This window comes from Euprymna scolopes, chromosome 11 (assembly GCF_053919585.1).
Source record: "Euprymna scolopes isolate OS-2025 chromosome 11, ASM5391958v1, whole genome shotgun sequence".
Lineage (NCBI taxonomy): Eukaryota > Metazoa > Mollusca > Cephalopoda > Sepiida > Sepiolidae > Euprymna > Euprymna scolopes.
Window position 1 is genome coordinate 54,421,844 of NC_136492.1, and position 22,309 is coordinate 54,444,152.

The 22,309-nt window shown below is 35.9% G+C and overlaps 2 protein-coding genes across 8 annotated transcripts in view; one reads left to right on the forward strand and one right to left on the reverse strand.

The window, feature by feature from the left end:
- The window catches only part of LOC145287853 (protocadherin Fat 3-like), a 1,926,363-nt gene that overhangs the window by 764,127 nt on the left and 1,139,927 nt on the right, over window positions 1-22,309 (forward strand). The gene's annotated exons all lie outside the window — the stretch shown is intronic.
- The window catches only part of LOC145288255 (uncharacterized), a 53,618-nt gene continuing 42,928 nt past the window's right edge, over window positions 11,620-22,309 (reverse strand). Inside the window, exon 4 of the mRNA XM_080136292.1 lies at window positions 11,620-11,625. Within this exon, the coding sequence (XP_079992418.1) occupies window positions 11,620-11,625 (6 nt within the window). The remainder of the gene's footprint in view (window positions 11,626-22,309) is intronic.

Sequence of the window (22,309 nt, forward strand, 5' to 3'; positions counted from 1 at the left end):
ATAAACATTAAATGCTACAAGGAGATATAGTAGTTTATGTTTTTCAGTATTTACCTCACCAATGCTACGTACCGGCGTTGAATATATATATATATATATACATATATATATATATATATATATATATATATATATATATATATATATAATGTATTTAAGTTTTTATACAGAGCTCAGTCTGTCACTCTGTGTCGTGTTTATGCGTTATGTAACTTTTCTGTTGGGCGATACGATTCGGTTTTAAATAAAATTTTCTTTGATTTATCACAGTCTATTTTTAAATAACATTTTCGTTAATTTGTCATGTTTCAGCGTGAAACAACATTGTTGTAGCTCTGCTCTGTTGTGCGGGTCTGTATGTTGCATTTAAATCAGAAATATTTTCAACTAGCCTGGGTGGCCAGCGTTGTCCGGGTGTTTGGAGGTGTGTTGAGCAAAAGAAAAAGGTGGTAGTAGGTAGGCAGGCTCGAACCCGTGACGCAGAAAAGAAAGTGAAAGGAAATCTGACATCTTACCGCTACTCCATGACAAGATGTTCGGAACGTTAAAATTAGGCAATACGATGACTTCCAAAAATGGCTCGCAAAAAATCGACCCGTCCTTGTAGAAAATTTACCAGTTAAGCGTGAAGAAATTAATATTTTTGGCCAATTTTTCGATATTTGTCGTCTAGAACATCGTGCTTCAAAATGATATCAATCAGGTGAAAATCTGTCGCTTCTGCCGAACGTGTTAGGCGGACATACATACATACATACTAACATTTAAACAGACACGTGAGATTTATATTATAGATGGTCTATAACACTTTATTTTAAAGTAAAATTTTCGTTGTGTATCACACTTAATTATAAGTAGCCTTTGATCACGATTAGTACTCTCATAATGCCCCCATCTCTCGGCTGGGACGCATTCTGTCTAATTAACCATGATCTTCTAGTGACTCTTTACCTCGATAAATAGAGAACCAACAGTAAAAAAAAACCTGGCATCAGTAGGCTAGACTTAGATGAAAAAAACACGACTTTTATTGTTCTGCTATGCTTAACTTTGAAATAAAATGTTTACTGCTAAACCCCATGATGAAATGGATGAATCTTGTACGTTTTATTTTTTCTTCTGCAGTTCAGTTTTTCTTGAGATGCATCAACTTTTACAAATCAGAAGAAAAATGAGATGTCTGAAATGACGATCATGTTGTGAACTTGATGGTAGACAATCTCTATATCCGCCCGGGAAATTACTCAGAAAATAATGGAAATCTCAGAATTTCATTCTATCACACGTTCCATAAAGGGTCATCTTAGAACCTTGTTTGGTGACCATTTCGGAGCATTTAACCACGTCTAGAAGAAATATTCATTTAGTAGAACAATCGGCCAAAGGAACTCTCGGTCGCAAAATGCTTTGGCTCGAATCGATTTAATCAGAGATCAAAAACAGATTTATTTCTTTGAGGATGACTGCGTAACCAGGGAAACGAATTAATCTTTAAGACTATATTACCTATATGCGTTTAACTCAATCGATATATAGTTGTATCAAGTCAGCTTGCTAAATATGTCCGTTTCACAAGGAAATATGAATATATTAATGCTTCCGGAATAAAAAAAAATACATTGATGTTAACTAGCGCAGCTGGTGTACGCTACCAATCTGTAATGATACCTTATTTCGAAGGCGCCACAAGGAAAAGTACAACACTTGCTTAGTCTTCCACTTAAATATAAATAATGTTGGTGTGTGTAAAAACTTATTTTTTCATTATATTTCACCTTATATTTATATCAATCCTTAAATTTATGAAGCTCAGTGTAATTAAAGAGCTTATGACAAAATCTATATTCCAAATTTCAAGACGTTCAACATCTTAGAATGTATTCCTGGAAGCACGTTGACAGGCACAATTCATGACAGTACCATTTTCGTAGCATAAAATCACTTTATTTTATTCTTATATACATCAATGAATTTAGTCTGTCCTTAACTCGTCAGAAGAAAAGTCATCGATCAGTTTATTAAAAGAAAATAAATGCTCTTTGGGTATGATTACAAAATCCGATCATTGGTAGAGAAGTTGCAATTACCTTTTATTGTTTCTTTTATTACACCGTGTTTGAATTTTCAAGTAAAGTAATTAAAATTCATAAAAAAGCATTATTAAGTTGTATTCTTTTAACGTACTTAAAGGAATAAATCCAAGATGGTCAACATCTTGAATTTATAAATATAGACTTTTGTTATTTATATTTATATTTGTTATTTATTTTGTTTCTTTTTATATAAAAATATATATTTGGAAATATATATAGCTCATAATATAGTTGAAATTGTTACAGAAATTAAGTTCAACGGGGTTATATTCAGTCCTTAGATAGATAGACAGATATACGCTATATATATATATATATATATATATATATATATATATATATACACACTAGATGAATACTCATCCCAGGAAGGATACAACTTATTACTCGAACAGAACAATTTTGCACGACTTGTATCCCTTTCCTCAGATTACAACAACTGATATATGATTCTACTAAGCGTTGTATCTGAAATCCTTGTTCTAATTTTGATCAAAATTAAGATGTTTATTATTGCTGTGACCTAAGTTTAAGGCGTACGTATGTAAAGTCTCAGGAATGTATAGAAATGCAGGTACTTTGCTCATTTAGTATCTTATAACTATGGATCGAACCATGCCAAATATGGAATATTAAAATTTACAATTGAAGAGTGAACTTTAAAACCTATTTTTCGAATATTAAAGAACTTGGAATGTTTAATATATTTATTAGTTTTTACGAATTTGGAGGTCTCTGTATTTTCATTAAGGACTTCACTCCCTTTTCATAGAACTCCAATTAAATATAGACTACATTACGACAGCTTCCGCATAAAAGTTGTGTTCCAAAATACAGATATGGTCTGTTCATTTGAGTTCATGTTTTTTGTGCAGTAGATAAGCATAGATACATACTTATCTTTATATAGCAAGTAGCAGGAAGACCCGACATTGCCCAGGATTGAATAATGATCAATGAGTATTTCGTAATCCTATATTTTTATTCTCAAAATCTATGAAATCGCCCAGAAGGAAGGTTCGCATGCCTCCATGCAGTAACTTAGTCCAAAATACGTTATTCTACATTGCCCTCTAGAGAACCTACTTTTACTTTTATAAAATTATTTCATATAAATTTCTTTCCAGTTAAAGAAAAAAACATTAAGAAATTTACGTGCGGAGTTTGAATCTACAGAGCACGTCATGCAAAAAAAAAACGCTATAAACATACCCACTGCATGTTTCTAGAGTTCTGTAAATGTTAAAGAAAATCTGTTCAGCTGTTTCGGAATCTGTAATAAACGAACTCGCGCACACACAGACAAAGTTGCATTTATATACTTGCTGAGATATAGTTATTAGAAGTGCGTGTATTCTTTCTATATAGAAAATAGAGAGGGTGAGAGAGAATTAGATACGCGTGTCCTATTTGAAACGGTTCTATGTATATTTAAAGATGAGTGATTCTGATTTGTGTATTGTCGTGATCCTTCAGTTTTATCCGGAACATAAATATCCACTTATGTTGATAAAAAAGATTTCAACATTTAATCTAACCTTTTAAACATTAATAATGGAAGATTTTTATTTATTGTTCCGTTTTTTTTTTATCGTTCATGTTTATTATTTTCTGTATTCTATCGTTTTTACTATGCTTTTATTATATTTTTTGTTGATTATTATTTGTAGTATTTTTCAGTTCTATATATTACGGCCTTTTTGTATTTAGTCTTTAAAACTCTCCGAAATCTACAAATTATAAATAATAAAAGTAAATATAAAGTAATAGACCGCAAAAGAATTAATACACAAATTATGATGCCTGATCTCAAAGGATTCCAAAATATAAAAATGAAATAATATATAATATGGCCTTTTTTGCCATATTAAAAGCAACATTCATATGAATGGACGGGTTTAATTTTCATTGAAATATTATTTCTCCATTTCATTTGCAAATTTCGTTTTACTTCGACCTTTTCTCGTTTTTGACTTTTGCCTTTTTTGGCACTAAAACTGTTTTATTTTCATTATTTGCATGTGTTATTTTTTATACTTTCTCATTTTTATTTTATTTCCTTATGGTTTTTCATTTTCAATCAGTTGTTTCGTTTTAATTTTGTTATATAGTTATTCTCTATAGTTCCTAGTTTTTACTTAACTGTTTTCCTAATTTACATTTTCTTTTTCTATTTTGTCGAATTTTATTTTCTTATATTTTCTTTTATATTTATAGTTTGTAGATTTCGCAAAGTTCTTCTCTGAGATTAGGCTATTTATCACGGTTTAAGGGTCCAGCTCATTATCAAACCTATGATTGTGAATGGTAGAAATAAATGTGTTTTTTTTTCTCAAGGTTATTCGAGAAATAGATGAATCCGAATTCGGGAAACTAAACTAGCTGTTATTTTTAAATTGCTCTTTTTTTACTTAAACTTGATATACTCAGCCAATCAGAGCATCCGGTATGCCCCTACTGATTCTCAGGCTCCTTCAGTCTTTGACAGACTATGGATACCCACGTTGTGGTGCGTGTGCGTGAAATGTTTGTGGTAGGAGGTGCGCAATCTTCAACCACACCTCTCCCGAGTCGACATTGTTAAATACCAGTGGCAAGTGAAGTGGACGACTGGAAACAAATGCCGAAATAAGTCGAGAGCACATACAGCGCGTAGAATTCTCAAATGGTTACCTATCTGGTTCTAACCAGGCTCAATGTTGCTTAACTTCGGTGATCTGCCGAGAACCGGTGTGTCAACGCGATTATGCCGTGTATACTGATTCTACTAGATAACTAATTCTACGTCCTTACAATTAAATAAGATGAAAAAAGAATGTTTATGTTCAGACGTCCGTTATCAACTTACAAACATTAAGAAAATGCGATTGCTTGCGATGGATCTAATGATGCTAATGTAATATGTATTCATGTTAAAATGAATTGTTCCAAAATCAAAGTATGGTCTCATCGTTTGATAAATTACAATTAGTTTTACGAAAAAAGATGTCACTTTTTAATCGTGTTGATCCAAAGAGACATTTATTACTTCAAAATAATGTTGTTAGTAGTAGTAGTAGTAGTAGTAACCGTTTTAATAAAAAGGTTGAAGAGCTATTAAAATGTAAGTAGTTACATCAAAACGAGGGACCCTTATGCTTCAGAATATATTTTTATACATGGTTACCAGCATTTTCAATGCACTTTTGCCAGTGATGGAGTAGTCCTTGTGCATGGGCGTCCGGAGCGTGCTTCATCACTCAGATCTGTCATCACTCTGAAATTGACGAATCCGTTTCCTAATTATGCTGAATTCAACTGCAGTGACTTGGTAAACTTTCAACAGACGTCGGTGAATGTTGATCGCTTCAAATTTTCTGAATTCATTAATTTGTCTCTGCTTCTGACGCACGTCTATGACAGGCTTGCTTTTTAGTCTCACACCGTCAATATCTGTAACGAAGATATGGCTGGCAGATTATGAATGAATAAGTTCAGTCATCATTTCAAATCCCTTCTGTTCAATTCGAGCTGAATAAAATATTTGCAATTATTATTTTTGGAACACACTTCACACACACACACACACACACACACACACACATATATATATATATATATATATATATATATATATATATTATACTATAATAATTATTAAGTACCTACAAACACTATTGTTTCATTAGTCCAGGGTGTCACGATTAACACCGGTCGATAGATTCGAACCAAGGAACAGAAGTCATATCTGGCTTCATTGGCAAGGAGCTAATTCATTCGGCCACTGCACACCGCGAGAAATACTATTGAAATTTAAACATTTTTTAAATGTTTTTTTAACGTCTGTCAGTGATCTAATCATTATATGATGATCTGCTCATATATATATATATATATATATATATATATATATATCTTCGGAGGTCACACCTTATCAAGATCCGGAAGCCAATCTAAGATAAGCGTGAAATGTTAAGTAGATAAGATAAAATGATCAGTAATGGGGGAACTTGGGTATGGCCAGATTATTAAAGAAGGCGGTTTAGCAGGAACTAATTCACATTATATTCGGAAGTGGCTATGCTATAATCAATCAGGAAGTAGCTACACGGTATTGTGTTCCACAGACAGTTCCATGAATAACATCTATTCATGGAATTTTGGTTTAGTTTGGGGCAAAGAAAGAAAGGAAAGTTTTTATAGCTAGATAGGTGTTTGCTGCGAACGTTTTACAGGGGGAAAGCATAGATTGGAGCTCAGTCAAACGCCTACCGGGGAAGTAACGATAAAGTAGAGACAGACAGACAGACTCGCAACGTCTGTTCTCTGCGAAAGAGGAAGTAGGAAAGTGAAAAGGTCCGCGCATACTAAATTCCAACGACTGCGTTGTGCCCCGTCAAGATAGGAAATGTTACTTAAAGGAGCTCCACCAGAGATGTGGCAATATTACTCAATCTTAGAGCGTATTTGTCTCCTTTATATGTAGAGGATTGCGTCGAGAACCACATACCTTCTGGTGCGGTAGAACGGTCCCACTATTTTTCCAGTGACTTTTTGAATGCATCTAGTGTAGGTATTCCATTTAAGATCAGGGGTGAAGATCAGCCCTAATAGATTGTAGAAGCAGTGTGCTTTGTGTAGGTGGGACACCAGAAAACGCAGGCTTACCCTATTCAGAGAGTAAAGGTCCCACAATAGAGCCATCTGTAGGCCGTGAATCACGACCTGTGATATCCTAGGACGGGATAATAATTGAAGGATTTGAGGTTAGGGTTTAGCACTCCCAACATCCCAACACACCATTATGACTCTTACCTAGGATAGACGACAGGTTGAAGAAGACCAATCCGATTAATCGGCTGGTCCTGTTAGCCCTTTCTCATAGCTACAAAATCTGAATTAGGACGATGGCTAAAAGGCCAATCTTGCCAAGACAGGATGTGCACGCCGTTCTGTCACTGTATGAGTAATTAACTGAGGAATCCAAACTCAGGGACAGAAATTTAAACGTACAATTATCAGCATAAGTTTATTGGCTGAAACTTAGTTGCTTAACCTTTTTAGAAAACGTCTTTGATTTTTAAAAAAATTATTACGATTCTAGCTTAAGTTTTTTGTTGTTGTTTTCATTTCTAGATAATTACACTACTCTTTTTACTATTAAAGGGGTCATTAGTTCTTTACCACGAAAAACTGTTTCATGGATTTAAAAATAACACAAAGTATTTTATTGCATAGCTTTCCTGCAGTTTTGATCAAATATTAGCACCTATATATATATATATATATATATATATATATATATATATATACGCTCTTTCTCTATTCCTTTCCACTCTTTTTCTTTCCCTCTTAATTCTCCTCTTTCTTCAATGCATGAAGTAATTAAATGTTTCAGAGAATAACAAAGAAATCAGGCTGACAGTCAAACGGGATTCTATGCTAACCAAGCGTGTTACGTGCTTGACTACGTTCTCGGCAATGTAGTCAGGGATTTTAATTGGCCGATCACTTGAATGCAATACAAAACTGCGCTAATCGAAAGTTTTGGCCAGGAAGAGCCGGTCGGCTGATTTAAACTGAAAACAAAGTATTAATTATATTTGTCGTTTTTTTGTACTATTTCACAATGCAATATAATATACAAAGAAGAAAAAAATAAAGGTTTCTCTTTCAATCATTTCCATCTCAGACATTACTCCACTTTCATTGTCTCTATTCGCCTTTTGCCTAGAGTTCCGTTATTCTGCTAACCTTTTGATCGAACTCAGATCAATAATTAACTTTGTGCGACGTTTGGCATGGAGCCATTTGGGAGGAGGGAGTGGCGGAAGCTTTGTCTGAATATAATGAGTCTCTGTAGCGCTTGGTAAATTAGGTAAATCTCCTTGTCTTAGCGTTCAGTCGTTTAAATACCAATAATCCCCAACTACGATTAGTGTAAAAAAGCTAAGATAGAAACAATGCCTATTACTTACAGGAGATTAAATGAAGTTATACGCGGGTATTAATTGTAAAAGTAGACATCATATAAGTACTTACATGTCTCCTCACCAGAGAAAAGTTGTTGCTTTTTTATATACAAGAATGTGTCATGCATTTCATTGTATTTGTTTGATAGACATTGATTTGACAAAAGAAAAATAACCAAATATCTTGAATCGGCACATAACACACCAAATATAGTGGCTGTGCGATTGAGTAGGACGCTTGTTATTCAACATTATTTCTGTATATAAATTGTTCAGCGTCCTCTATAATATTAAAATTCGCATGAAAAAGGTTATAATTTCATTATCTTATACACACACACCGTATTATAGAATACGTAAACCTACGTATATCCTAACATTTTATGGCATAATAACGTTGACGTACTGGTATTCGCCAGATTACCGGAGTTAAGCAATAATGACCCTGGCCAATACCAGATAGGTGGCTATATTGGAATATAAAGCGCTGTCAAAGGAAAAAGTAGGGCTCCTCTTTCCCTCCACTTGGACAAGGTCGAGGACCCTTTTTAATTCCTTATCGGGGTAACGTGAGATCATGGAAAGCAGGTGACTGCTAAAATACAAGAGTAATCAGAAATAATTCTGGTCATGATTTCGTATCTCGTTGTGTTGGGTAGAAGATATCTTTGGGTACAAGGGTCAGGACAATCGCCCAGTATGTCCATTGCTCGGGTAGACGAACTGAAACTACTATCTGTATAACTGTTAAGAAATTTATGGCACTGCATTAAACACTTTCGAGAAATAGGGTGAATGGGATTCTGAATGATGAGCAACAATGAATTTATGAATTCTTTGCGAGAGAGATGGAGAGTCATAGCATGCAGCACACTTAAATAAATGAAATGAATATCGTACTAATGTCGCACTGAATTATATCTATAAAAATACAGGAAATTGGCATGAGTCTATATACGAGGATGACATATTCTTTTCAGAAGGCTTCTCTACGTGATTGGAAACCGACTTTTCATCTAGAAGGTGTTCGTTGCGTTTTGTAAACGCATTTGAGTGTTAGTCGATTATATTAGTTACATACTAAGATTTCACCATAGCTGTACTTATCTATGTATTTATTGCAAAGAGGTTTCAACGTTCTTTTGATGAGTCTTCTATTCTCTACATGTTTAGGACTGACCAAGCTAAAAACATATTCATCTCGGGGCAGACATAAAATATCAAATATATTAATCTATACAGTAAAGTATGAGACTATGAGTCTTTCTTTAAAGTGTGGCAGATTTCTGTAAAATGTGTAATATATTGAACGTTCTTTTGGATACACAAGGGCAAACTGAGAAATACATAGCCATGGGTAGTTGAAGGTTACGCTAAATCGGTGCACACGTCAGACAGAATACACATGTTTGTAGAGAAGATATTTCTGTACCTTTTCACCCAAAACCTGGAATAAAGCCTCTTAGATCCTGAACGGATGCTATTTGGGATCGTATATAGCAAGATTGTAGAGAGTTAAGCAGCTATGTATCTTTTCACAGTACATTAAAACTTCTGCGGGTAAGTACAGTCAAAGAAGACAGAAAGAGGGTAGATATTTAGCAGTTCGAGGGCGGAAACTTGGAGAGTAGAATGTTTTCCGGTGTGAAAAAACTTCAAGAGTGAAAGAGTGAGAATTTGCTACTTGTTGGGTTAGTAGTGAATACTACGTAGATGGGGCATAAGGGATATGAGGAGTATTAGATTTGAGACGTGGGATGGGGCTTGTCTAAGAATTAAATTAGTGGTAGATGAACCAGCTATATATATATATATATACACACATATATACACACACAGGTTTGGTCCAATCGGCGGTAAAATAATCTTATTTTTCAGTTATGATCAAGCAATTTACTGTAACTAGCTGACTAGAATCTTGGTATTTGAAATAAAGTCTGTGAGTACAACACAACGGAAGCGACAGTAAGAACAATTTAAAGTTCAAAGTTTATTGCTATTTTACGAACGAAATTGCCGTTTTTATTTGATTTAATTGACGTGAAAATTGATCGGAATATTGATTGATTTTTTTTTTTTACGTTTTGAAATTGAATTCTACAGAGGGGAAACTCTTCTCTTTTCATAAATGCCAACATCTTTGTAATTCTGCATAATAGTCTTTGGAAAATAAAACTAATCGTTCCATAAGAAGTCCATCGTTGTCGCTATATTTGTTTTTAAGGAAAAAGTGTTCAGTAAAATCAATCACTTATATATTGTTTGGGTGTACGCCAACGTCAAGAAAATTTAAGTCATCAGTTACTCAAAACTGCAACCTCTTTTACACAGAAAATAATTGCGAGCCTGTCTTCTCTCTCTTTATTTTTATGGAAAATGTTCGACTGAACTCCACTCGATGGTCCCCCTTTCCGAAGCCTTCACACAAAAAAAAAACACTCGTCTATCCAAAATCACTATCAATAAGCCTCCCCACTCTATCGGTGTTGCAACCTAAACCTGGATTCTACCAACAAAACTTCTAGAACTGTTCGCCCGTGGAACTTTGTTCCACTGGTTTGCTTTCCAGCTTATTACAATATTGTCGTCTTCGAGTCCAACGTAAACAATTTCTTATTGAACCGTCCTCGTAAATCTAATTATATCAAATTTTATCAGCAAACGATTACTAAGCTATTATCCCAGTGGTCACAATACAAACGTCCGGGACTTGATATGTGGTAACCCATTCGTAAAAAACCCATTTTAATTTATATTCATTACTTGAAATTATTAAAACGAAATTAACTGACATACAAAATGTTATACCTCTCTATCTCTTTATTGATTAAGAAAAACTACAAATTAATCGATAAGAAAAAAAACTGTCTGTCTCTTTCTTTGTCTTCATACATTCTTTATTAATAAGAAGAGTATATCGGTGTGCCTATGTTAAAAGGAAGCAAATTTGCTCTTATGTTTATCAGATATTGAAATTAAACCCCCTCCTTTCTTCATAAAATTAAAATTTGTACAATAATTTTTACTTTTATTATCATCTATTATTAGTTGTAGTATAGTTTGCTAATGAAAATTAAATTTGCATACGTGATTATTGAACCGAACCGGACACGCGTAGAGTGAGTTTTATTACTGGGTGACCCCCCACCCCCCAAAAAACGCTAAATGGGGGCTATCTAGAACATATGCTGTAGAACAGACAAAAAAAGGGCAAAGACCCTTGTGGTATGATGTGATGTTTTGAATATAATAAACTAGTTCTGACCAAAGTTTCATTTCATTCGGACAAAACACTAAGAAACAGGGCCTAATTAGAGTTGGGGGCCGTTTTTTTTTGGGGGGGGTCACCCTGTATATAGTTAAAAAGTTTAACATGTAGTACATAAATACGCGGGGAGATCGCTCAAAACGGCAGTCTTGCACTTGACTCAGATGTTAAAAAGAACACGTGTGCAAAATAGCAAACGGATTTACGTGGATGAAATTACTTAAGAGGAGAGAAATTCGAACCTGCGTCTTTTCATTCGAACTTCTAGACAAATCGAAAGTAAAAACTGCGCGCTTTCGATTCCGTCTCAAATCTGAAATATAAACGAAGATAAACGTTAAGAGGACAATGAAGATATATTTAGTTTAATTTCCTAATAATGAGATCGGCGGATTATTTCGGCATACTTAGAGATTCGATTGTCAACAAAATGGATTTTCAGATTTTATATATAGTGATAAGCTGTGGATACGTAAATGATACTGCAATTACCTATCTAGTAAATCTCGAATAAATATAGACTTCATTATCGTGAACACGAAATTTAAGCGTAATATAGACACGGTGATACAAGTAAATTATATATTAACGTTTGTGAGAAGCAGATATTTAGGCCGCATCTTCTCGTTAAAAGACGTTGAAACCGAACGATTCTGCCAGTGGAGATTGGTGTGTATGGATGGGAAAAGAACGCTTTTGGTATTTGAAATGTTCTGAGGATAATTATGGTGCCATTAGAGGCAGTACACTGTAAGGGATGTCCACTGTCTGTTGCTGTTTGTTAGGCGACTGACTTCTCGGGAACAAGGTATCCCAGGAATGGCTGATCTGCATAAAGTCCTCCTTGGTAGTCGCAGCTATTCTGTAAACATGTCACAGCCCGGCGCTTGACTGTAGTGAGAGTACCTATTTACAATACCTCTCCACGGAACAGAGCTAGACACCAGAGTCGTTTTTTTTTTAACGTGGAGAAAGGGGACAAAAATAATTTTAAAAAATGTCTCAGTCGTGAAGGATTTCTCCTCCACTGACAGAACAAGAAATTAAAGTGTAGCATTTAAAGAACATATAATATATTTTGACCTTGGCCCGAAGCTAAATCAACGTTGCTTATGTACCATTCCCTTAATAGTATTAAAAAAATACCGAATATCAATGAAACATCAAAACTCTATTTAAAATGTGTCGTATTAGACATATCACAAATCTTTACACGTATTTTCCTCTCAGCGACCTGCCAAATATTTAACAGTTATTAATAAATTATAGGGTTAAGTAACATACGCTGTGATAAACATTAATTTACGATATAAATCTCAGTCATCTGTGACTGTATATGTTTGTGTGTATCGCTAAAAGTCAAAAACTACAAAACAACCCACGGTGAATATCGACTTAAAGAACAGAAAGTACTGCACGATCACGTTAACACACCGGTTCTCGCCAGATCACTTAAATCAAGCAACGTTGAGCCTGGCCAGTATCAGATGCGTGACCATATGAGAAGGCTAAGCGCCGTATGTTCCTTCTGAGGTTATGCGTGAGTCCGGCAACCTCATCTCGAAAAAATAACCCCTTGCTACACAAGCATCTACAAAGTTGTCGATGGTCTGTGCCACTCCAGGGGGTCAAGGATATAAGTGGATGGAAGAAAAGGGATCCGGGTCCATAATGTTTCAAAACGACAAAAAAAAAATCATTAATTCTTTGATGCAAAAATGCCATTTCATTTGAAGGAGGGGTCAGGTAAAAATCGTGGCGTGAACATTTCAATAAAAATTTACGCATGCGTGGATGCTGCTTCTACTTTGATTTTAGTGATAAATTTGCAACGTCAATAACATCGTTACGATGTTGGTCCTATGGTAGTCGCTTAAGATCTTATCTTTTTGAGGTTCGCGCCCAGCACGGATCCTTTTTTTTTTTTTTTCAATAACGCAATAAGCAATAATTTTTAGATTATAAAAACGTTTATTTTCGTTTTAAAATTCTATTTTTTTTATTTTTCAAATTTCTGAGAAGCATATATTAAGGAAGCATTATTTAATTATTTTCAGTTTGATTTTTTTTTTTTTAAGTTTTTTTTTCCTCTCCTATCTTTGTAGAAGAAAAACAATTCCGATTTTTTTGGACTGCAAAGTAATACGGTCGTTCTAAGAGACCGTAAAGAGAAATATTTCTAAATAGAGAAAGCATTTAAGAAATTCGCTCAAACTGGCATGTAGTCATCAAAAAGTGCTCAATACCCCGAGAATACCTTCTCGTTGTATCTGGTGGTGCGGTAGGCAGGTACTTCTTTTTTAGATCGATTACATTTTCGTGTATTTATCCGCGTTTAAGTAGGACTACCGTATTTTTTTGTTTTTGACATTTTTACATTAAAGTTACCAAATGCCCCCTTCATGTACTCAGATGGAGATGGGGAGCATTGACGTTGCCCACGATGGAATTGACATATAGTAATGGAAAAGTGGTCAGTATTTTTAATATCGCAGGTGTGTCCAAATGGAACTTCATTTCTTCTACTTATCATTTGTCAACCCGGCCAACGTCGGGTATCCTTGCTAGTTTTATATATAAAAGGATATATGTCTGTCTGTTTATATCCATATTTTTAAACTCTATCTCCTCCGGAACTAAAAGACGTAGAGCAGCGCTAAGGGCCTCAAATGATCGGATGTTTTACGGACCGTTTTTGCTGAGAAAATAACAAGAGTGTTGTCAGAAGTCATAAATTAAAAGAAGTCACCATTTTCCTGTGTATGTAGAATTATTCCTACATGTTGGCAGGTGTACTAATAACTCTTCATACTGCCAAGTTCCGGTTCATCTCACATCACTGCAGTGCTGCACCAATGTGATTATCTTTAAAGTGCCTAATCGAATTTTGTTCTAAGTACATCACGGCAGTTGTATCTCACTAGTAGCAAAATCCCACCTCTTCATTCCATATATCAGTTGACGGAGGAATATTTCCTTCCTTGGCAGTGCCTTTCTCTTCCCCAATTTACTTTTGAAATCGCCGTTTTCCTTTTCATTGTCGTGGCTACTTACAGAAATTTTAATATTGTATGAACATATTTTTTGGTTCAACTCCCCGCTCAGATTGCCCCTTATAAATATGACCGGGTTTCGATTCTGGCTTGATGTAGTTGCTTGTCTAGCTGCACTTACAGAGAAACAGTACTGTATGTGGATGACTATATATATATATATATATATATATATATATATATATATATATATAATGAGATAAGTCACAGATTAGAGATCAAGTGACTTTTCCTGTCAGATATTACATTGAGGTAATATTTTCAGGACGCTCCTAGCCAAAAAGATAAAGCTCAATAAATAACAAGTCAGTCAAAGATCTTACTTGAAAACAAAAAAATTCCCTCTGCTTAACTTATTTTGTTTTCAAGTAAGATCTTTGACTTACTTGTTGTTTCATCAAATACTTCTGCATGCAAAATCCGATCCCGCATTTTGCTAATTCCTACCCTTTGATGAGAAGGAGAGTATTTCTTTGAAACTCCGCAGATTAAGGACTATCCATTTATCTAGTGTTTCCTTTTCAGATTAAATATGTTTTTAACTCATTTCAAAGTGTTTTTTAACATATTTTATTAACTGTTTGCTCATATATATATATATATATATATATATATGTGTGTGTGTGTGTGTGTGTGTGTGTAATTGAATACACCATATGCATTGGTATAGCAATGCGTATATGTATAGGTATGTATCTGTGTAAGCATAGTATATATCACTGTTTGTACGTAGGTGTGGGCTATCTGTTTGTATGTGTGTATGTCTGTACATATATATCTAAGTATGTTTGATTATCTGTGGGTATACATGTGCTTATATTTGCACATGTTTAGGTTTGATAGGTGGATATACAAGTAATCAGTATACAAATAGTCAAAATTAACCACGCATGGGCGACCACATACCCAGCCCCACATTTAAATCAACTCGCCCCTATATAAAAAATATTGTTTTAAAAAATATATAATTAACCACAGTATATAAAGCATTCACTCAAACATCAATTCCAACTCAACGAACAACTAAACAGGCTCATCCATAGATCGCCTCCAAACAGATATATATATATATATATATATTTTAAATAAAATTTAAACAAACATTTAAACTAGATCAAACCACAACAACAAACGTATTTAACTGACCTATCTCAACTAACCAAGTCATCTTTGAATCATACACTCCAAATTAAAATAAGCCAACCTTAAACTCACTCATTTAAGTAACCCTACAAACATTCCAGATTTTCACACCATGACGCGTCTCTATCCTCACCTCATCAACTCACCCATCACAGTTACCTAATATGCTTCAATGGAAGTGTAGCTTGTTTTGGAGGCGAATAATAGTAAATGTTCCAATTCCTAATAAGAACCACATAATTGGCAGTTTGCTACCCTGGTCTGTCACGTGTGCACGCATTGCTAAAATAATTCTTCTGTGACGTTATCCTCTTACCCCGCTTTCTCTTATAGCTCACAGTTCTTGGTATGACTTTTAAGACATTCAGTTGGTAGGCCTGATTTGGTGTCTGTGTGGGATGTAGAGTTGCCTTTTAGTTATCATTTTTCCCAGTTTGGCCCGGAGTTGTAATACCCGTTATGTCATCTCGTGCTGCCAGATACGATAAAAAAGCAAAACAATTTTCCTGTACCAAACAACCAAACTAAACACAATGAATAAATATTTGAAGCTTTAAAGAACTTAAAGAATGAAAAGTTTTTTGTTTTTTTTCAAATTACTAGATTCGACATTAAATACGCAAAAAAATGATATAGTGTAAAAACTAAATAACTAATCCATAACTAACATTGCGCATTCAGTCTTATTAATTTTCAGACTTACATTCTATATAGATAATAGAATTTGTAACTTATTCTTTTGCCTCTTAATGTTAGTAATGTAATATTGTTATGGAGCAGTAGTTTTCCAATGAAGTCAGTGTTATCTTGAGAAAAATTAAAATGGCTTGATGCTATATTTTCTGAAAGATAAATATCCATCATCATAATCAGCGCGATGCTATTGCTCTTCTGCGGTTCGCTTTCATCCAACTTGACCGCCGGCTTTTCTGATGTCCTTTCTCTGACATCAGTTAATCTCATTCGCATAACGGCCTAGCCCGTTGGACTTCCGTTTGTACTTAATACTCAGCAGGATCTTCGCATAATCATTACGATCAACCTCGTTTGATACGAAATGAAATCCAACTCGTTTCGCATATGATGAAAAAAGGCCGAGCAAAATTTATGCTCTCCGACTTACTGGGGTTTCTATAAAAATTAATCTTTTGATGCATTTGCCCAGGAGTGCTTTGTCGAATGTCATTAGTAAATGTGATCGAATTAAACACCACGTATTAATACTGGTTGTGTAAAAAATAGATGTTATATCAAGTTTCAACAGTCCTTCTTGTGAACCACATTGAAAGCCGCCATTTGGATTGCATTTTGCTTAATAATATATTAAAGATATTCTGAGCCAAATCATCCTAAACTGAGTACTGCTGCCACATCTGAAAAGGTAATGGTCAGAGCAAATTTTTCTGCATTCACAGAGTACAAAGCTGACGTCGACTGTGTTTGATATTCTTTTTTATCTTCATACTGTGCCTTTCTCACATCAGAGCCGTTGCTCGACTTTTTCTATTCTTTTTTTCATGACAGATACCTGGATGGTATTCAATCTATTCTCCCCTGTTAAACATCTTACACAAAAACTCTTTATCTGCAATCATTGCCAATAGTTCCCTCTCTCTCCTTCTCCCTCTCTCTTCCCCCCACCCCTCTCTCTCTCTCCTTCACTTTCTCTCCCTCTTTCTCTCTCCCTCCTTCTCTCCCTCCTTCTCTCCCTCCTTCTCTCTCTCCTTCTCTCTCTCTCCTTCTCTCTCTCCTTCTCTCTCTCCTTCTCTCTCTCCTTGTCTCTCCCTCCTTGTCTCTCCCTCCTTGTCTCTCCCTCCTTGTCTCTCCCTCCTTGTCTCTCCCTCCTTCTCTCTCCCTCCTTATCTCTCCCTCCTTCTCTCTTTCCCTCCTTCTCTCTTTCCCTCTTTCTCTCTCTCCCTCCTTCTCTCTCTCTCCCTCCTTCTCTCTCTCTCCCTCCTTCTCTCTCTCTCCCTCCTTCTCTCTCTCTCCCTCCTTCTCTCTCTCTCCCTCCTTCTCTCTCTCTCCCTCCTTCTCTCTCTCCCTCCTTCTCTCTCTCCCTCCTTCTCTCTCTCTCCCTCCTTCTCTCTCTCCCTCCTTCTCTCTCTCTCCCTCCTTCTCTCTCTCCCCCTCCTTCTCTCTCTCCCCCTCCTTCTCTCTCTCCCTCCCTCTCTCTCTCCCTCTCTCTCTCTCCCTCTCTTTCTTTCTCCCTCCCTCTCTCTCTCCCTCCTTCTCTCTCTCTCCCTCCTTCTCTCTCTCTCCCTCCTTTTCTCTCTCTCTCCCTCCTTTTCTCTCTCTCTCCCTCCTTTTCTCTCTCTCTCCCTCCTTTTCTCTCTCTCTCCCTCCTTTTCTCTCTCTCTCCCTCCTTTTCTCTCTCTCTCCCTCCTTTTCTCTCTCTCTCCCTCCTTTTCTCTCTCTCTCCCTCCTTTTCTCTCTCTCTCCCTCCTTTTCTCTCTCTCTCCCTCCTTTTCTCTCTCTCCCTCCTTTTCTCTCTCTCTCTCTCTCCCTCCTTTTCTCTCTCTCCCTCCTTTTCTCTCTCTCTCTCTCTCTCCCTCCTTCTCTCTCTCTCTCTCTCCCTCCTTCTCTCTCTCTCTCTCCCTCCTTCTCTCTCTCTCTCTCCCTCCTTCTCTCTCTCTCTCCCTCCTTCTCTCTCTCTCTCTCCCTCCTTCTCTCTCTCTCTCCCTCCTTCTCTCTCTCTCTCCCTCCTTCTCTCTCTCTCCCTCCTTCTCTCTCTCTCTCCCTCCTTCTCTCTCTCTCTCTCTCTCCCTCCTTCTCTCTCTCTCCCTCCTTCTCTCTCTCCTTCCTTCTCTCTCTCCCTCTCCTTCCTTTTCTCTCTCTCCCTCTCCTTCCTTCTCTCTCTCTCCCTCTCCTTCCTTTTCTCTCTCTCCCTCTCCTTCCTTCTCTCTCTCTCCCTCTCCTTCCTTTTCTCTCTCTCCCTCTCCTTCCTTCTCTCTCTCTCCCTCTCCTTCCTTTTCTCTCTCTCTCTCTCTCCTTCCTTTTCTCTCTCTCTCTCTCTCCTTCCTTTTCTCTCTCTCTCTCCTTCCTTCTCTCTCTCTCTCCTTCCTTCCCTCTCTCTCTCTCCAACCTTCTTTCTCTCTCCATTCTCTTCTCTATCCCCCCCTCTCCCTCTTTTTCCCCCTCTCTCGCTACCAACCTTCTTGCCTGGCTAAAACCAAAAACGGCAATGAGTAAATTTTTTTCTAAGAACTGTCTGTCTTTGGAACTTAATACCGCAAGGCTGCTTCACAGCTGATTAAATCATGGTAGTTTTCAAGTCAAATGTTAAAAAAAAATTAAATAATTCTTCAAAAACCTAATTCTGCTCATCAACAACATTATAAATGATCATAACGGTGTTGTATAACAACCAACCTGGCACCCATTTAAACATTAATTTTGTGGGGTATTTATGATACCTTGGTAAAATAAACAAATATTTTATTTAAAAACAGTTTAGAATGTTTAAATCTCATTTGTCAGCTACTGTTTGACATCATACCAGAAGAGTTACACGATCAACTGTGAATATCTCATGTGTAAATAGATACACATTATTTCTTATATGAAAGTAACTTCTATTTCGACATCAAAATTTGTGGAATTATAAAATCTGTAAATGTTTCTGTGTTTAGATTATCGAACTATTTTTAACTTTGATTACATGAGCACAACGTTCTAGCCGATGTAACCTCCGATATTATCCGTCTCAATTCGTAGAAATCTGGAATTTTCATGTCGAACGATGGTATACGTTCGAAATTTCGAATCGAAACATTTACTAAATCGCGCTCGTTTTCGTTCCGTCAGACATGACCGAATAGAAGTCTTAAACAATGAATGCTGGTATTTTTCGTATTACCCGTATTGAGCGTTTATCCCCTAACCTCCAGGGGATTGTCACTTAAAACTGTCTATTACTTGATACTTAGATCCGTAGCGCCATGACATTATGCGGTTTTATGGCGCTACCTCAGTGGAATCGGTAAGATAACAGTAGTCTGAATACTTCAAAGCGCTAGTTATAGAACCTCCTCTAAGAAAGCCCGGCTCCTTATTCGGAATTCCATATCTTATCCAGGCTAGTGTTACTGTGATGAATGGAAAATGCGAAGTCAAATTTGAATATCAGACGCTACATTTTAATTATTTTCTTTTGTAATGGCTAAGAACACGTGTGTGTGTGTGTGTGTGTGTGCGTGCGCGTATAAACACATGTATACAAATAAGCATATGTGTGGTGAAATGTTTAACTCGAACATCAAATTATGCATATGTGAATATAACGAAGATAATCTATGTTTTGGAAAGAGGTTTAAATGGTCCTTTAAGAGTTTGTAATATTGATGGGAGTCTGGTCCTCCTACTTTCCATGTAATCTAGTAGGAAAGGCCACGGTGTCATGCAATTGGGTAATGCTGTATTACGTATTACAAGTAGCATCTAACAAGTGTGCATCGTTAGATTGCAGTAACAAATGTTAGTATAAGACCATTAGCGATATTGGGACGCCATATAAGGCAAAATGACCAGTAATCATTTTGGGTAAATATTTTAGACTAAGATCTACAAGGTATATTGTCATAAACATAGCTTATCGGATTCTTATACCCCGGTTTTGACATCAAATTGATACTTAAGAAGACAATAATATTATACAAATAGTCACTATGAAAACAAACGCTTATCACGTTCAAATAACAACTCGTTATCTCTTCTCTTGTCTGTTTCAAACAGTTCCATCGGGACAAGTACAGGGGCTGGATTTTGTTGTCGGACGTGCTTTGATACGCTTATCGGTTGTAATATTTAAACCGCGAATGAGAGTTTATATTCAACATCCAACCTTGGGAACAGATATATAGATGCATAGATGGATACGTTTTAGAAATATTTACTCGTATAAATGTAATAAGGCATTCTTTTCTGGTTGTGACGATGGCGTTGTTTGCGCGCGTTGAGAATTTTCTAGCTTATAAATGAGTTAATTAACGTGCTATGTATTTATACGAGTCTGAATAGATTTGAAAGCAACGGTGGGGCTTTGATCAAAGACAGTCATCTTTTCTGAAAGACCGGCGAGTAAATGTGATTGACGTCACCGAAGCTGTGCGTTCAAAAGATAGGATAATGAAGGTAATGCGAACGATAATAAAGATATAGAGATAATAAATAAAAGTGCACGTTATACATAGATAGTTATAGATATATAAGAGCCAATAGAGAAAAGTAAATAGATTCATACGTGCATCATTAAATAAAAGAATGCAGAGATGAAAACAAAGATATATTCTAGATGTTTATGCCCGATGTTATCCAGGAATATGTTATTTACATTTCTGTTAAGTTTTATTTATTTATTTATTTTTTACTAAACATTTTTTTTTAATTTACCAACTTATGTTTGCCATTTGTATATAGCATATAATTACAAACTTATGTTCAAAAAGTCGAGCACTGGAAGAAATGTGAACACAATAATTATATAAAGATAGTGACTATGCACTATAGAGAAAAGTAGATGCACTTACACATGGATAAATAAATTAGATAAATCAAGCAACAATATGTGTGCGCGTGTATAGTAAATTAGGAAAATGTATTTATGGCTATTCCGCTACACGTAAGCTTCCGCATTTCACCCTGTATGAAATCGCCAGGCTAAAATGAAAGGCATTTGTGTTAGCGGATGATTTTATTATACACGTGACGTTTAGTTTACTTCGCTAACCAATAGTATTATTATTGTCTCCTCCGGGCTAATGTTTTATATTCTTGGCCTCCAGGCTAATAACAGGGTTTCTCTTCGATTGATATTTCTTTCTTTTTCCTGGTTTATATGAAGGTGATGCGCCCGCCTTGCGTGAATGTGATGAATAATTAGATGACCTTATTGTAAGTTCACTGTATGCTTGGCGTATTTTTTTAAATTTATTTTTAGATTTTGGTTAAATTTATCTTGATTTATTTTATTTTTATTTTTGTATTTTTATCCTAGATTAAAGTTTCATTTGTGTGAATACAAGTATTTTCGTTTTACCTCTACAGCTTTATAGCTGTTTGATGTTCTTAAGTTTAACATTTTGAAATTCTTCATTCAGACACTCCTTGTAAAGGTAACAATTAACAGGTAACGTTTGTCGAACAACAGTAACGAGGTAATTAGTCTAAGAGACGCCAACCGACTAGCAAGCTAGGTAATTAGATTCTTAACTAATCACACCCGTAGTCAGACAACTGCTTTTATACATACTAACTCTTATTGGCGAGAATTTCAACGTGATTTCCAACGTGATTAGAATGTCCATTTAACTTAGTAGGAAATAGACACCCAGTTTCTCAGTAACGGCAAACAGCAATTCAATGTCTTTTCTTCCCTCCGACCCACTCCATGGCAGGTGCTCGTCTGAACTCCAATCTCTGGTCCCCCCTCGCCAATCATTCACGAAAAACACCCGTCTAGCTGAATCCACTGTGAAAAATTTCCCCCACTCTATATATGTGCCTAAATCAAAACGCGGATTCCATTAACAACGCTTCTTTCTTAGAACTGCACGCCTGTGGAACTCTGTTCCGTCTGCCTGGTTCCCACCGGACTACAACTTGGATGTCTTCAAGTCCAATGTTAACAAATTCCTAATGAACCGCCCCCTTAAGTAAACACTTCATCAAATCTCCATACTAACGTAATGTACTTGCAATAACCCTTATCCCTGAGTGGCTTCCGGGCCTTGATAAGTGGTGATCACTGTGTGTAAAAAAAAAAAAAAAAAAAAACTCCCGGTAAGTCAAATCAATTTCAATTCT